Below are 17,306 nucleotides of genomic sequence, written 5' to 3'. Positions count from 1 at the left end.
AATTATGCTGGATACCAATTTGGAAACTAAGATGGGCTCTTGACCTTTCCGGTTTGAAGCAATGTGGACCAAAGAAAAAGAGAGCAAAATGGTGGTGGAAAATGCCTGGCAAACTAGGGTGGAAGGTTCCCATGGCTTTAGGCTAGCAAAAAAACTATCAGTAACTAGTACTGACCTAGTGAGGTGGAACAAAAACTCTTTTGGGAATACAGAGGAGAAAATTAAAGACCTCCAAGACAAGCTGTTGAAGATCCAACAAGTAGTGCGCACGAAAGGGAACTTGAACCTTGAAGCATCTCTAAATTTAGAGCTTGATGAATGGCTAGCCAAAGAAGATTTGTGGTTGCGGCAAAATTCTATAGAGTTGTGGGTTAAAGAAGGAGATTGCAACTCTAGATTCTTCCACCTTTCAACTATCATTAGAAGGAGAAGGAACTACATTTCAGAAATCAAGTTAGAAAATGGGTCTTGGATCAGAGACTCGGAGGATATTCAAAGATATTTTTTGGATAATTTTTCATCCTAATACAATTTGAGCCATCCTCAGTTTCCTGAGAATCTTGAGAGTCTCATACAACCTTGTGTAATCGACCAAGATAATTTGGAGCTTTGTAGAGTCCCCTCTAGAGATGAGATTAAAAAGGTAGTATTTGGAATGAAGGCTCTTAAAGCCTCGGGGCCAGATGGCTTCCCAGTGCTCTTCTATAAGAACTATTGGGATATAGTTGGTGATCAACTAATGTTTGCTGTCCAGGGCTTTTTCCGTAATGGCTGGCTGTTGAAGGAATTCAACAAGACTTTTATCTCCCTTATTCCTAAAAAGAAAGGTGTGCACAATTTTAACTATTTTCGCTCTATCGGTCTTTGCAATGTGTGCTATAAGGTGATATAAAAAATTATTGTGAATAGGCTGAGACCTTTGCTAAACAAAATGATAGATCCGGCCTAAGTGGCCTTTTTGTTGAATAGGTGGATAATGAGAATGTGGTACTAGCCCATGAGATTGTGCATACTTTCAAACATACGGGGGAAAAAAAGGCTACCTTAGTATCAAATTAGATTTCCAAAAAGTCTACGATAGAATGGAATGGAGTTTCTTGATAGCGGTTCTTAAAGCCTTTGGGTTTAGTAGCAATTTTACCAAGCTTATCCACCAATGCTTATCATTAATAGAGTTTACCTTATTGTTAAATGGGGGCCAATGTCCAAGCTTCTTCCCTTCTTGGGGTCTTAGACATGGCGATCCTTTATCGCCTTATCTCTTCATCCTAGGAAGTGAGGTGCTCTTGAGGCTCTTAAACAGGGAAGTATCACAAAAAAGGCTTTTGGGGGTTAAAGTTTCTAACGCTGCTCCGTCCATCTCCAAGCCATGCTATGCGGAAGACATTATTTTGTTTTGTAAAGCTAAATCTACCGAGATTGCCATCCTCAAATCTTGCTTGGAGAAATTTTGCTCTTGGTCGGGTTAGATTATTAGCGTGGAGAAATCTGGCTGTTTCCCTTCTAAAGGGATAAGTTCCCAGTTCATTAGTCAGGTTAAGCATACTTAAAGACTCAATACGCTGTCTCAAAACTCCACCTATCTTGGGGTTCCCCTCTTTCTTTCTAGGAGCAGAAATAAAGATTTCAGGTTCATTAAAGAGAAGTTGGATAACAAGCTATGTGGCTGGAAAAGCAAAAATTTATTTTGGTCAGGAAGAGCTACTCTCATCAAATCGGTTGCTCAAGCAATTCCGATCTATGCCACGTTCGCCACTTTGCTCCCTAAAGTCTTGTGTGACCAACTTGATGCTTCAATTCATAGATTTTGATGGAATCCAAATTCAAAATTAGGTTTGTACTGGACTTTGATGTCATGGTTGTCTTTATGTTGGCCCTAAAAGGAGGGAGGCTTGGGTTTCAAAAATTTCTGGGACTTCAATCAAGCTCTCCTCTCCAAATTTGGCTGGTGGATTGTTTCAGGAAAGGATTGCCTCTGTGTTCAAGTGATGAAAGCAAAATACAAGGTTTGAAATAATTGGCTTTCCCTCTCCTTTTTGGGTAAAGCTTCTCCTTTTTGGAAAAGTTTAATGGGCATCAGACATCTTGTAGCTAAGGCAGCTTGCTTTCAAGTTGGGAATGGTGCTTCAATTCGAATCTAGTTTGATCCTTGGATTCCCAACCTCCCAGGCTTTATCCCTTTTCCTAAAGAGAGCGCTAACTCAGATTTGGCCTTGGTGGTTTCGCAACTATTAACGCCAGAGCAAAGAAATTGGGACATAGCCAAATTAATTTTTTTTTTTGAAGATCCAGTGGTTGAGCTAATTCTAAGCATTCCCATCCTTGTTTTCCAAAAGGAAGATAGTTGGGATAGGACAGCTTCAAACTCCGGATTGTTCTCTGTTAAATTTGCTCATTGGCTCTTGAGAATGGAATCTCCTCCCTCCAATATTGATGCTATTAGGGGTTAGATTTGGAAGAAAAAATTATGTGAACGTTTCTAGATGCTTCTTTGGAGAATTGTTGCTAACTTGCTGCCTACTAAAGAGGTAATTAGCAGATTTAATGAGAGTATGGATTTATGCTGCCCTCTTTGCAGTTTGGCAGTGGAGACAACTTTGCATCTATTCATGGTATGTCCCTTTTCTAAATCATTATTGTTCCAATGCCAACGGGGGTTGAGAATGGAAGTTTTGAATTTTGAATCCCCTTTGGAGTTTGTCAATTTCCTTTTATCTCCAAATTTTGCGAATAATTTGTTGCCTAGCCAAAGAGATGACTTTTTGTTACTTGGTGCCATCCTCTATGATGTTATTTGGAAGTAGAGAAATCGTTCCATTTTTGAGAACATGGACATGAATTTGGAAGAAGTTGCAACCAGAATTTTCAGCTTTTTGTTGAGCATAAAAGTGCTAGACCCCCCCCTGTTAGACCTCGAGTTTCTGCATCAGCCTTGAGTTGGAGTTCTCCACTGAGGCATGGCTTAAAAATAAATGTAGATGCTGCGGTAGGACCAAGATTCTTTGTCATTGCTGTGGTCACAAGAGATTGGAGAGGGAAAGTGGTATTTGCTGGTTCAAGGAAAGTGAACACCACCATCCCTCTTAAAGCTAAAGCGGAAGTAGTGAGATGGGTGCTTTCTTTAGTTTTGGATTTAAGGTGTGATTCTATATCAGTGGAAACAGACTTTCAAGTCGTGGCCAAACTCCTCTCGAACTCAATAGCGCCTCCCCCTTGGAGAATCAAGTTTTTATGCTTTGATTTGAGGTCCTTTTTGGCTAATTATAGTAATGTAGCTGTTAGATGGGTGCCTAGGATTTGTAATGAGGCTACCCACATTTTAGCCAAGTGGTCTTTATTTTGCAATTTTTATGGCTCTTTTGATGTTAGCTTTAGTCCAGACTATTTCTCTTATGTAGGGCTGTCCATGAGTCGGGCGGGGCGGGTTTGTGCCCAACCTGCAACTGACCCGTCGGAGATCGGGTTTTACGGGTCGGTTTCCTGTCGGGTGAGCATCGGTTTCAGGTGAAGCTAAAATTCGCCTGAAACCACCGAAAAAGGAGAAAATCGGCGAGATCTCTCCTGAGCTGTCTAAGAACCAGTGCAATCTAGTCAGATCTAGTAGAGATTTCTTCAAATCCGATGCTTTTTCCCCCAAATCATGTTGGAAAACTTGTCAGAAAGCTTGAATTCGCTGTGGGTTGTTCTCTCTTCGGGCGGGTCAGGTTGAATGGTTTTTGAAGGAAGGGACCTGAAACCAAACCGGCGACATTGGGTTTTGGAGCTCGGGACCCGTGTCCAACAACTGGAGTAGTCGGATCGGGTTGTAGCGGGTCGGGTACAGGCGGGTAGGGCAGGTGAGATGGATAGCCCTACTCTTATGTTGTTTTGAGAGAGTCTAGTTGCTTGTTGTAGTTTTTTTCTTTCTTAATAAAAGCTTCTGATTATCAAAAAAAAAAAAAACTAATTTAGATCCAACAGCTTTCACTCCCTGTCGTTACGTTGGTTCTATGGCCTTCCGCACATCTCTAAAATGGACATTCTCCATGTAGTTGATCGCAATCAAAACTACGTCAAGCCTTTTTTTTTTTAATTTAATTTAATTTATTTATTTTTATAGACATGATATACTACGAAAAATTCTATTACTATTGAACTATAACTTGAACCCCACCTAACCATCAAAGTTGGTTACCCTTCATTTTCCCTCTTGAAAAATCTTGGGTTTTTTTTTTTCCCTTACAACTTGATGGTAGGTCATGATTGTGTAGGTTAATTTAGAATTAACTCCCTTTAGAGCATTCTCATTAAGCCTCCTAAATGCTATAAATGCTATTTTTTAGCATCTAAACCCCCAAAAACCAACTCCATCAAAAGTCTTATATGTTATAAAATTTACAATCTTGCTACAGTGCACTCTCATTTTTGAGAGCGCACTATAGCAATATTGTATAATATTTTATTGATTTTAATTTTCTCTCTCCTCAGACTCTCATACTTTCCCTCAAACTCTCAGACTCTCCCTCTTGTTCTCTGGTTCTCCCTCACAACCTAGGCATCATTTCCCTTCCCTTTTCATCATGCTGCCTCTGTTCTGATGAGCATCTGATCTCTGTTAAGCTTCAATGGTTTGTGGTCGGCAATTGTGGTCATGATTTGGTGGGTTTCGTGGGTCTGATTTGGTGGGTATCGGTGGTGCTTGGCGACGGTTTTGATGGGGTTGAGATCGGGGTGGTGGGTTTTGGTTGGGGTTGAGCTCGGGGTGGTGGGTTTTGGTTGGGGTTGAGAATTGGGTGGGTGGTGGTGGGTTTTGGTTGGGGTTGAGATCGGGGTGGGTGGATGGTCGGTTTTGTGGTGGCAGCGATGGAGGTTTTGTGGTGGGTTTTTTGCTGTGGTTTGTGGTAGTGGTTTTGGTTTGGTGTGGGGTGTGGGTCGTGGGTCATCGATATTGGGTTTGTGTGTGTGATGGGTTTTGGTTGCTACAATGGTGGTGCTGTGACTTGTCACGGTGGTACTGTGACTTGTGGTGCTGTGGTGGGTTGTGGTTGCTACAACGGTGGTTATGGCAAGTGGAGCGGTGGTGGGGGTGGTGGAGGAGGGGGTTGGCTGGTTGCTATAGTTTTGTGCAGTTGTTTTATTATTATTTTAATGAGTAGTTTATATTATTTATTTGAAATGGTAAAAAATATAGAATCTTTGATGTTGGGTATATTATAAAATGAGTTGTTAAAAGTTGAAATTTTGAGTTTTGAGATGTTATATGCTAAAAATTTTACTCACGTTGATAAGAATGCTCTTACAAGATTGATGTGGCAAGTTTTAAATACAAAACGAAAATTATTTAAAAAATCATATATATATATATATATATATATATATATATAGTCAAGGGAGAGAAAATTCAATTAAAATTTAAATAAGAGCTAGAGTCTAATTTTGTGTCATGTGTCCCATTTAATCTTTTTAATTTTTGTGACAAATAAGTTAATTAAGTGCAAAATACAAGAAGTCCAATATAAATGAACCATAAGAAATCCAATTATATATCTAAACTTAAGGAAAGAGAAAGTCTGAAAGATTATGCTTTTCAATGTCATTTTTTTTTTCTAGCTAAATTAATTCAAATTTATCAACTTTTTACATAATACCATGAACAATGCTTATTTATTAAGTAAAAATTTATTTATAAGTTAATGTGTTGTACCTGTGCATATACATGAGGTTTTAAACTACTTTATTTATCATGCTGTGCGAGATGATACCATCCAGATTCAATATACAAGTCTTTTGTACTAAAATTGATGGTAACTTTAACATTTTTCTATAATTAATGTCATTCTTTGATGGGGTTAAATTGATTGTCATTGTGTGAATATCCTTTGTCTATTGTCTTTTGTTATTGCTTTTTTGCTCTCTTTAAGTTATCGAGATTATTGCTTTGTGAGGTTGTTACTATCAACGAATTTTTTCCAGTTGTTTGGTATCTGCCTTAGTGGCACAAGGGACAGAGGTCAGTTATGTTTTTCTATAGAAAAACATGTACGGGGTCTACGTTTTGCAGTAGGAATCAACGTCTTATAAAGTTATGATTCTCGGATTTATCTCCCACTTTGAAGTTTCAGTGTATTTATAAAGCTTCTGAACATACTCGCTGCCAAAATCTTTTAAAATAGAGGTTCTTCAAATCAGGTTGATATGTTTTAGTTTTCTCTTATTCTCATGGTTCTTGAACTTTTGATCATTTTTGGGAAAAGAAGAGTTCAACTGTTATCATTTTTGCATTTTTTTAGTTGCCTTAGAAAGCAAAACCTACAATAAAACAAGAAAGAATATGCAGTCATTTGCTTCACTCACATAAGAATCCAATATGACTGTTTCCTTTGACTTGCAACTTGTTCAAACTATATGACAATAATAAAAAAAAACAATATTATGCCTGTATTCTGCATTCAAATTTAACCCACTTTCATTTTTGTGTGCATATTACTAGAATGGCTGGGACTGAAGCGTCAATAAATGGTTTTCATGACTACCCCAAGAACTCATTCCAGAGTTGGGGCAACTATTTCCAAGCACTAATGGAAATACCACACCGGTTGTTGGACCGGATTATGAGCCGATCACTTGACCAAACGAAGCTGGTGGAGGTGAAGGCTGAGAGCCAGCATGAGATGAAGAAGACACTGACTTGGTGGGATCTTATTTGGTTTGGCATGGGCGCTGTTATTGGTTCTGGTATCTTTGTGCTCACTGGTCTTGAGACCCAGTCACATGCTGGTCCTGCTGTTGTGTTATCTTATGTTATCCCTGGAATTTGTGCCTTGATTTCTGTTTTCTGTTACACTGAGTTTGCCGTGGAGATCCCTGTAGCAAGTAAAAGCTTTTTGATCCTACAATTTTTTCCCCCATTAAAAATGATTCAAGAATCTAATTATTATGTCCATCGTATGATCAAGTGGTTTGTATACTACTGATCACTTCATCTTCACTATCAAGGCTGGCCCTTCCACTAGGCCAATTAGGCCATTGCTTAAGCTCCCTAGGTGGAAAGGGGGCCCAAAATTTTGAAAAAGAAGGGATAGTAGAAATTGAAATTGAAAGCTCTGAGTTCTTATTAGATATGACTATTTGGTATGATATATTATTTGCTGTCAACTCTATTAGTAAAAATTTACCATCAATTAAAATGCCTTATTTCTTATTTTAAAGGATATAGAGAAAATAGATTTACATCTACTATGAATTCATCTAAAAAAATTGCATCTGAAATGGAAATAGAACCTATATTTCGTGAGAAACATATAATTCATAGAAAGAAACAATTTGATGAAAATATTCATAATGAGACAACATGATTTGCTAAAGAATATTTTAGAATTGATTATTTCTTATATATAGTAGATAAAGCAATTAGTTCAATTGAGAATAGATTTGAATAATTTCAAATATATGAAGATATTTTTGGTTTTCAATTTAACATCACGAAATTGAAATCACTAGATGATTATAGTTTGCAAAAATACTGTCTTAAACTTGAATATTTTCTCAAATATGATATTTATTATGATATTGATGGTTTAGATTTATTTTTAGAGTTAAAAATTTTAAAAGAAATTTCACAAATAAAGAATATACTCCAATTTACATACTAAATTATATATATAAAAAAAAGGTTAAATTCATTTCCAAATATATGCATTACTTATAGAATTTTACTAACAATACTTGTTACAGTTGCTTCTACAGAAAGAAGATTTTCAAGATTAAAATTAATAAAATCATATCTAAGATTAACAATGTTCCAAGAAAGATTAAATTGATTAGTTATATTATCGATTGAAAATGGGGTGTTAAAAGAACTTGAATACAAGAACTTAATTATTAGTCAATTTGCATTTCAAAAGTCAAGAAAAATATATTTTAAATAAAATATATTATAATAAAAAATATTAATTAATTAATAAATAAATATAAAAAAATGCCTCATTTTAGTTCTCAGTCCTAAAATGTCTAGGGCTGGCCCTATTCACTATTCATATCAAATTACATGGTAATATCTATATTCAGATTTTCACAATCAATGGTAAAAAATAAAGTCTATAAAATTCATGAAAATAGCAATTGTAAAAATATATACCATTGTCCAACATCTCTTAATGAGATTTAAATTTTTTTCGAATGAAGCTAAATTTTGTACTCGGGCGAAATTAGATCTTTAAGAATAAGAGGGTCAAAGTAATAACAAATATAAAAATTAATCCAATTTAAGAAGGTTACATTGGAAATATGAATAATTGGGGGAGGGGTATCCATATATCATTTTAAGATTTTAACTTACCACCTATGAATAGTTCTTTCCTACTATTTAACTTATTTGTTTAGGTACAGTTTAACTTATTGGTATAAATAAATCCCATTCTTCACGAACAACTAATTATTTAACTCAAAAAAAAAAATGTACATTTATTCACTCTTAACAAGTAAGCAAATCAACAAATTAATAAAAACATACATATGCTGATATGCATACCATAAGACCAAGGTGAAGGATTGTGTGACTTACCAAAAGAGTAATAAACAAAGAAATAGTAATTTTATGGTCCTAAAGGATTCCAAATAGCATTAACAATATAATTAATATCCAAAACCTTAACAGGAAAATGCAACAATGGAGTTCAATTTCCATGACACAATAATGCTCGAATATTATTAGGTATGTTTAGAATAGTGACATGGTACGTACGTACGTACGTACGCCACACCAAAAACTATTAGCCACTTGATATGAAAATATAACCTAAGCTCAAAAGGTTTTAAAAATAATTCTTGTATTACATAGCCGGTAATTGACACAAAACGCTACTATATTGTAGGTGGTTCATTTGCCTACCTAAGGGTAGAGCTTGGAGATTTTGTGGCCTTCATTGCAGCCGACAACATTATCATCGAATATGTGATCGGTGGAGCAGCTCTTGCAAGTTCATGGACATCATATTTTGCCACTCTCTGCAACCACCAACATGACGATTTCCGCATCGTAGTCCATTCGCTACCAATCAACTACCAATCACTAGACCCCGTTGCTGTTGTTGTCATTTTCATCATCTGTATCCTCGCCGTCATAAGTACCAAAGCCTCATCACGTTTCAATTATGTCACCTCAATTGTTCATCTCATTGTCATCATCTTAATCATCATTGCCGGTCTTACAAAAGCCAATCCCAAAATGTTGCACGGACACGGACACGGATACGGGGATACGGCAATTTTTGAAAAATAAGGACACGACACGGCGGGAATACGGCGGTTAAATAATTAATTATATTTTATATTTAGGAATATTTTTAAATATTTTTAGACATAAAATATGTTTATGTCTAAAATTTAAATTATGTAAAAATTACAAATAAGTAAACCAACACCCAAAGTAGTATTGTAGGTGCCCAATTTGTTACGATCCCAAGACAGTATTGGGCTCGTACGAAAGGAGGCCCTCACAATATCATTTGTAGAGAGTGGGCTTCAAAGGTGGCCTCGGGCATAGATAATCTGCTTGGTAGTAGTTCCTCTGGGAGAATACTGCCTGGGCGGGTTTGATTTCCTTTGTTCCCCTTTTATACTGGTGCTCTATCCCCTTTTTGTATCCACGTGTTGATTTTACTTTTTGGGGTGCAGGCCTATCCAGTCGACCCATACCTAGAGTGGTTGGGAGTTGCTGGAAAGGCGCATGGGCATGGGCATGGGCTTGTCAGACGCCGAATTCCGTATTACTGTGTTGGCTGCTTTTTTCCCTGGCCCTTCCCTTACACTCATTTTGTTCCTCTCTTTGGGCATTTAGTGAAGTGCCGAGGAGGAGGTCGTCCTCGGCAATGGCTCTCCTCGGCTTGGGCCGCGGACCTTAAGATAAACTGGGCCTGGGCCGGGCTACACTTTCTTTGGCTCCACAATAGCCCCTCAAAAGCCTGCTGCCCGACTTTTAGTTGGGAAGGAGGGTTTTGATAATGTTGGGCCTACATCATAGCCTGTTCTGATTCTGCACTCCATAAATATTTGCATTTTTCCATTTACTCGGGAGTCGTGTCAGACCAAGGGACGCGCCTTTATTTTTCATTCGCGCGGAGCCTTTTGATATTTCGATACTCGAGGCGCGCCTTCACGAGGATCTTCAGATCCTACGGCTGAGGTTGAGATTGGAAATTGAGTCCAGTCTGCTTTGTCTGTAGCGTCCCTTGGAAATTTGCACAAGTTTAATGCCACCGGTCTGCTCTGTGTATAAATAGGATAGGGGGTCACTCCCCTTGCATACAAACCCTTCTTCTTCCTTCAGAAACATAATCCATCCGCCATACTCAGTCTCCATTTTCAGTGTCATTTAGCCTCAGGGCAGTATGCTTGAGGCATGGGTGGGGATGAAGGGTCTTTACCCGTTTCAGAGGCACCGAATCCTCAAGGTGATGTAGTACGGACAAGGATGGCACAGGTTCAAGCCGGTCCTCCGCTTTGACAGGGGGAAGATGGTCTTCCTCTCTCTTTTAGTCAAAATTCGAAGCAAGTTCTGGTCATGCCAGATTTTTGGCATGTCAGAAGAAGGAATTTCCGCCATCAGCGTCGTCTGCCTTGCCGCAGGCAAATTTTCGCGAGGGCTCCCCAACTTCCGGCTCCCTGCACCTTTTCTTCAACGGTGCAGGCCCCAAGTTGGGTTCCTTGCACCTTTTCTTCAGCGGCGCTAGCCCAAAACCAGGTGCTCTCTGCACCTTTTCTTCGAAGGTGCAGGCCCCTCGTCGGGTTCTTTTGCTGCCTGAGTTATGGGCATGTAAAAGTATTGAGGAGTGGTTCCCTTACTCAACATCTCGGCGCAGCAGCCAACCTCTCCTCTGTGTTCCTCCTTCGGCTTTATCTTTACTCTCTTGTATTTTTCTTTTTACTTACGTAGTTAGCTTTAATGTAAGCTTATTTCATCTTTTCATTGTACACTGTACTATTCCTTTGTTTTAATAAAAGATGAGTTTATTTCTTTCTAAATACTTTTCCTTTCTGCAACAACTACTTTGTGCATGAATATTAAATATAAGCTTGCCTTTAATGATACTCGGAGCAGAAAAATGTCTTAACACAGATTCCTACTAGTTCAAACTTATAGACATTATCAAGTATAACAATGGTAATCTTCAATAAATTAAACTCTTGGAACTAACCGGGATAACGGCTGAGTGCTGCGCGATGCATGCTAGACCAATGTCCGAGAACGATAAACTCTAAATAATTCATCCGAGAGGGTAGCCGAGCAGTGAGGGACCTCAATTGTGTTCTTTTTGGTAGCACATTGCTCTAAGTTGCGTCAATCCCTTTGGTACTAAGGGTCCGAGGGCAGGATGGGCAATCCATTCAGTGTAGGGATTAACCCAACCGTTAATGGGGGAATTCTCCTCGGATAGTTTCTAAGGCCCATGTAACGTAGCTTTTCTTTTAAGTAGTTGGTTTTCCCATAGGCTTGAGTCCGAGGACCATACAAGGCCTTGGTTCTGTCCAAAACTTGTAATTTTTCTTCTAAGTAGTTGGTTTCCCCAGAGGCTTGAGTCCGAGGACCATACAAGGTCTTGGTTTTGTCCAAAACTTGTAATTTTTCTTCTAAGTAGTTGGTTTTCCCAGAGGCTTGAGTCCGAGGACCATACAAGGCCTTGGTTCTGTCCAAAACTTGTAATTTTTCTTCTAAGTAGTTGGTTTCCCCAGAGGCTTGAGTCCGAGGACCATACAAGGGTAATTTTTCTTGTAAGTAGTTGGTTTTCCCAGAGGCTTGAGTCCGAGGACCATACAAGGCCTTGGTTCTGTCCAAAACTTGTAATTTTTCTTCTAAGTAGTTGGTTTCCCCAGAGGCTTGAGTCCGAGGACCATACAAGGCCTTGGTTCTGTCCAAAACTTGTAATTTTTCTTCTAAGTAGTTGGTTTCCCCAGAGGCTTGAGTCCGAGGACCATACAAGGCCTTGGTTCTGTCCAAAACTTGTAATTTTTCTTCTAAGTAGTTGGTTTCCCCAGAGGCTTGAGTCCGAGGACCATGCAAGGCCTTGGTTCTGTTCAAAACTTGTAATTTTTCTTGTAAGTAGTTGGTTTCCCCAGAGGCTTGAGTCCGAGGACCATACAAGGCCTTGGTTCTGTCCAAAACTTGTAATTTTTCTTGTAAGTAGTTGGTTTCCCCAGAGACTTGAGTCCGAGGACCATACAAGGCCTTGGTTCTGTCCAAAACTTGTAATTTTTCTTCTAAGTAGTTGGTTTCCCCAGAGACTTGAGTCCGAGGACCATACAAGGCCTTGGTTCTGTCCAAAACTTGTAATTTTTCTTGTAAGTAGTTGGTTTCCCCAGAGGCTTGAGTCTGAGGACCATACAAGGCCTTGGTTCTGTCCAAAACTTGTAATTTTTCTTCTAAGTAGTTGGTTTCCCCAGAGGCTTGAGTCCGAGGACCATACAAGGCCTTGGTTCTGTCCAAAACTTGTAATTTTTGCTTTTCTCATCTGTGGGGCCTTGACGGGAATGAAATCCTCGGCCGAGCCCCTTGAATCATCTACATGGCTGACGCTATAAGTGTAGCCCCTAGTCAAGGATCATAGCCCCTATCGAAGCTTTACGCTAGAGCACTGTAAGTGGCTGGTAGAAACGACACGGGTATTGTCTCAAACCATCATCTATGCCAAGACACAAACCTCCCCACAGACGGCGCCAATTGTAGGTGCCCAATTTGTTACGATCCCAAGACAGTATTGGGCTCGTACGAAAGGAGGCCCTCACAATATCATTTGTAGAGAGTGGGCTTCAAAGGTATGGCCTCGGACATAGATAATCTGCTTGGTAGTAGTTCCTCTGGGAAAATACTGCCTGGGCGGGTTTGATTTCCTTCGTTCCCCTTTTATACTGGTGCTCTATCCCCTTTTTGTATCCACGTGTTGATTTTACTTTTTGGGGTGAAGGCCTGTCCAGTCGACCCATACCTAGAGTGGTTGGGAGTTGCTGGAAAGGCGCATGGGCATGGGCATGGGCCTGTCAAACGCCGAATTCCGTATTACTGTGTTGGCTGCTTTTTTCCCTAGCCTTGCCCTTACACTCATTTTGTTCCTCTCTTTGGGCATTTAGTGAAGTGCCGAGGAGGAGGTCGTCCTCGGCAATGGCTCTCCTCGGCTTGGGCCGCGGACCTTAAGATAAACTGGGCCTGGGCCGGGCTACACTTTCTTTGGCCCCACAAGTACAATAATACACAATATTTAACTTTAATAAATAAATAAAACTATAACAGGACACATTAAAACAAAAATTACTAAATTTATAATAAATATTATAATTTATAAGACAAAACAAAAGACTGAGTAAAAAAATACATTAACTGTGATAACTGTGAGAGTGGGATTAATTTAAAAAAAAAAAAAAACGCGTTATAAGTTATAACTTATAACTAAGTGAGTACAGTACTGTGTACACCAAAATTGATATCTGAAAGAGAGAACCAACAAAAAAGAAAAAAAAAATAGAGAGAGGAGGTCGGTGTCGTCGGACTTGTTGTCCACGTCGAGAGAGAGAGAGATCGCTGGAAGGGACAGGGCACGGTGTCACTCGACGTCTATGGAGCTCGCCGATCGGCCCGATCTAGTTCCGGTGAGAGACAGAGGGCAACGGCAAAAAAATAAACAGAGAGAGGAGGTCGGAGTCGTCGGACTTGTTGTCCACGCTGAGAGAGAGAGAGAGAGAGATCGCTGGAAGGGACAGGGCACGGCGTCACTCGACGTCTTTGGAGCTCGCCGATCGGCCCGATCTAGCTCCGGCGAGGGACAGTGGGCAGCAGCAGAGGTCAGAGGGAGGGTGGGTTGAGAACCTGAGAGGTGGGTTTCTCAAAATGACTTCTCAGACTCAAAATCTGTGATTTTTTTTTTCTTCACTGCTGGCGTGTCGGACGCGTCGGAGCCACGTTGGAGCCGTGTCGACGCGTGTCGGAGAAACGAAAAAAAAAAAAAGAGGACACTCACCGGACACCGGAATCCGGCGAGTCGTACCCGTTCCGGTGTCCGACACCGACACAACACCGACACGACAACGACACGACGCCAAAAATGGCGTGTCCGTGCAACCTAGAAAACTACACTCCATTTGCTCCTTTTGGTGCTCGAGGCATGTTCCAAGCTTCAGCTGGACTATTCTTCACCTATGTTGGATTTGATGCCGTTTCAACTGTGGCTGAGGAAACTAAAAATCCAGCTAGAGACATCCCGATTGGACTTTTTGGCTCAATGGTTATAAACACATTGGCCTATTGTTTACTAGCTATGACACTATGCCTTATGCAACCGTCCGCTAATGTTGATAAAGATGCTCCATACTCGGTAGCATTTCAAGCCGTAGGTATGGGTTGGGCTAAGTATAGAGTCGCACTTGGAGCACTAAAAGGCATGACTTCAGTTCTGCTTGTTGGAGCTGTTGGTCAAGCTCGGTATCTTACACATATTGCACGTACACACATGATGCCTCATTGTTTAGCTAAGGTCCATGAAAGGACTAAAACAACCATTAATGCCACGGCTATCATGCTTGTAGCAACCGCAATCATTGCCTTTTTCACACCGCTTACCATTCTTGCAAACCTTCTCTCAGTGTCTACACTGTTCATTTTCATGCTTGTAGCTGTTGCGCTTATTGTGAGGCGCTACTATGTTAGTGGGGTGACAACACAAGTGAATCGTATTAAGCTCATTGTGTGTCTTGTTCTTATACTAGGGTCTTCATTTGGGACTGCTGTTTATTGGGCCCAAAGTTATGGTTGGATTGGGTACACAATAACTGTGCCAATTTGGTTTGTTGGAACAATGGGGCTTTGGCTTTTTGTTCCACATGCAAGAAATCCAAGACTTTGGGGTGTACCATTGGTTCCATGGCTCCCTTCAGCATCCATTGCTATTAATTTTTTTCTACTTGGGTCTATAGATAAAGCATCGTACCTAAGGTTTGGCATATGGACTGGAATTCTCATGGTTTACTATTTATTTTTCGGATTACATTTGTCCTATGACGATGCAAAGGCAAAGGCATCTAGGGATAGGAGGATGGATGAGCAGTCGAAGGTGCTGGAAGAGGTTCCGGCTCAAGAGTTTGTGAACGTTGGCAATGCTTCTACACTTGGCGCCACTTAGATATTTATCATGGTCACTTATTGGTGTTATTTAAATCTTGAATGCATCTGTGGAAAACATTATATAGTACCAGTTGAGCTACATGTGTAGAAGCATCATAGTTGTTTATATTGTGAAAGAACTAATAGAATTTAGCTGTTACAGGTGGCCACAACTATGCTTCCACACTAGGTGCAACTTAGATGTTTATCATCCTCTTTATTATAATGGTAATACATATGTATGTTGTTAATTAATAGCCGTTTATAATGAGGTGATCGTATTTATTTATAGTATTTCAATGGGTGGGTCCATAGTGGAGTAAATCGCTGGTCCAGAGAATTTTTTCAAAGTGCAGATGGTCAGATTCGAACTAGGGAGTACATCCAGTCGAAACTGGTACAAGCACCTTAAGACCGAGTGCACAACCAACTCGGCCAACCCCGAGTTAGAAATTATCTAAGTTCAAACATTATATAATAAAGTGGAGAATAATTAAAACATGTCTAAATTATAGAAAACATGTTAATAATTAAATTAAAAACATAGAAAATGTTTCACTAATAAAATTAAAACTAGCATCAGTTTCTTTTATGCCATATATATCTATATTTTTATACAGATTCAATAGTTCTTATTGGGCCTAATATAAGTTTAATTGTACATTAGTGGCATGGCTACTGACAATATAGCAATTCATTTGATTTTCATCCTTCATACTGCATTATTTATCTGCTTTAAGTGGGCTTATATGTGAGGATAGATTAAAAAAAAAAGAAAAAAAAAAAGTAAAAAGGCTTTGCTATTCAATTTGCTCGGTCTGTATGACAACTATTTTTAAAAACTTAATAAATTATTTTTTCTTTCTCATGACCGCTCATTCCAAACATGAAAATATTGCATTTTCTCTTCCCTCCTAGCCAAAAAATCTATCATTCCGGACATGATCTTCGTTGTTGGTATATCAACCTTACTTGTGAATATCTTTGTGCGACTGAAAAATAACATGACTAGGTGGTGCGGCCTATCAACCAAACTATTTTTTCTTTCCCAAGACCGCTCATTCCAAACATGAAAAACACTGCATTTTCTCTTCCCTCATACCAAAAAAATCCATTGTTCTGGACATGATCTTTGTATGTGATATATCAACCATACTTGTGAATATCTTTGTACTATTGAAAAATAACATGACTGGGTGGTGTGGCCTATCCTTGAGTAATCGCAGGTCCAAGTTGCTGAGTTGCATTTAATTTTATCAGTCTTCGCAGCCTAGGAGAGGTGGTTGTAGACCATGTCATTGCTAAAGTAAGGGATAGCGATAAAGGTGATGTGTGGCTATCATAAGGCGGGCGAGGCTGATCAATTACAATATGTTACTTGAACTATTATGCAAAAAAATTAGTGAAAATTTTGTCACTTGACTTTATTCATATCATTATTGTATTGATACGGCTCTCTTGAGTTTTATATAAACTAGTCTTGAACTTACGCGATGCGCAGGACTATATAAATTTTATAATGTGATAATTTAAAATTTATTTTATGAAATATTCTCAAGATTATATATTTAGATTAGTCATTGTAACAAAATATTTTTTTCATAAAAATATTTCATTTAAATGTATTTAATTATTAATTTAAAATAGCTCTGTTCTATCTTGCCCTCTACAAAACCAACCAAGGGCCAGGGCCAAGGCTAGCATTTGGCAAGGCCACTTAGGCCATTGCCTAGGGCCCCTATATAAAAAAGCCCCCAAAATATTGAGTTATTTTCTTGGAGGGGGGCATAGTTGAGCTTTTTCACTTCAAGAAGACCCAAAAACAAATATGGGACAATAGAAATCCAACACAGTTGAAATTATAAATTGTTTCAAAAAAAGTTATGTGGGTATACCAAATTATCATTGATGATCAATTTCTGATAACAACTTGAGATTTCAATTTTTGTAAGTTTCTCATGGGACCTACATAGTAGATTGTCTATATTAATTATCATCCAATATCTCACATGATCACACACCAAACAATGTCTATCTCTCTCAGCACTAAGATCAAATTTAGAAATTAGAATGCAACTTTCATTTACAATGTATCACTTTACTCAAATTAAATCAAAACTTTTTTAAAACAAAAAATTATCTCTTTCTTGAAAATTGATACAAGAACCATATTATTGATTCG

General features: G+C 38.9%; 1 protein-coding gene across 1 annotated transcript; it reads left to right on the top strand.

Annotated features, from left to right (window-relative positions):
• Positions 1-6,470: 6,470 nt before the first annotated feature.
• On the top strand, positions 6,471-15,143 carry LOC115990691 (cationic amino acid transporter 1-like). Its single transcript, XM_031114497.1, has 3 exons — positions 6,471-6,852; positions 8,853-9,195; positions 14,084-15,143. Exons 1-3 carry the CDS (start codon positions 6,471-6,473, stop codon positions 15,141-15,143), a joined length of 1,785 nt encoding a protein of 594 aa, XP_030970357.1.
• The last annotated feature ends 2,163 nt before the right edge of the window (positions 15,144-17,306 follow it).

This window comes from Quercus lobata, chromosome 5 (genome assembly GCF_001633185.2).
Source record: "Quercus lobata isolate SW786 chromosome 5, ValleyOak3.0 Primary Assembly, whole genome shotgun sequence".
Lineage (NCBI taxonomy): Eukaryota > Viridiplantae > Streptophyta > Magnoliopsida > Fagales > Fagaceae > Quercus > Quercus lobata.
This window is presented reverse-complemented; position numbering and strand designations above follow the sequence as displayed.

What these genes read in the sequence shown, in the direction of transcription:
- LOC115990691 (XM_031114497.1), top strand. Translation starts at nt 6,471, where the DNA reads ATGGCTGGGACTGAAGCGTCAATAAATGGTTTTCATGACTACCCCAAG. An exon ending in CGTGGAGATCCCTGTAGCAA is followed by an intron (nt 6,853 to 8,852) that starts GTAAAAGCTTTT and finishes ACTATATTGTAG; the next exon opens with GTGGTTCATTTGCCTACCTA. An exon ending in ATTGCCGGTCTTACAAAAGC is followed by an intron (nt 9,196 to 14,083) that starts CAATCCCAAAAT and finishes GGCGTGTCCGTG; the next exon opens with CAACCTAGAAAACTACACTC.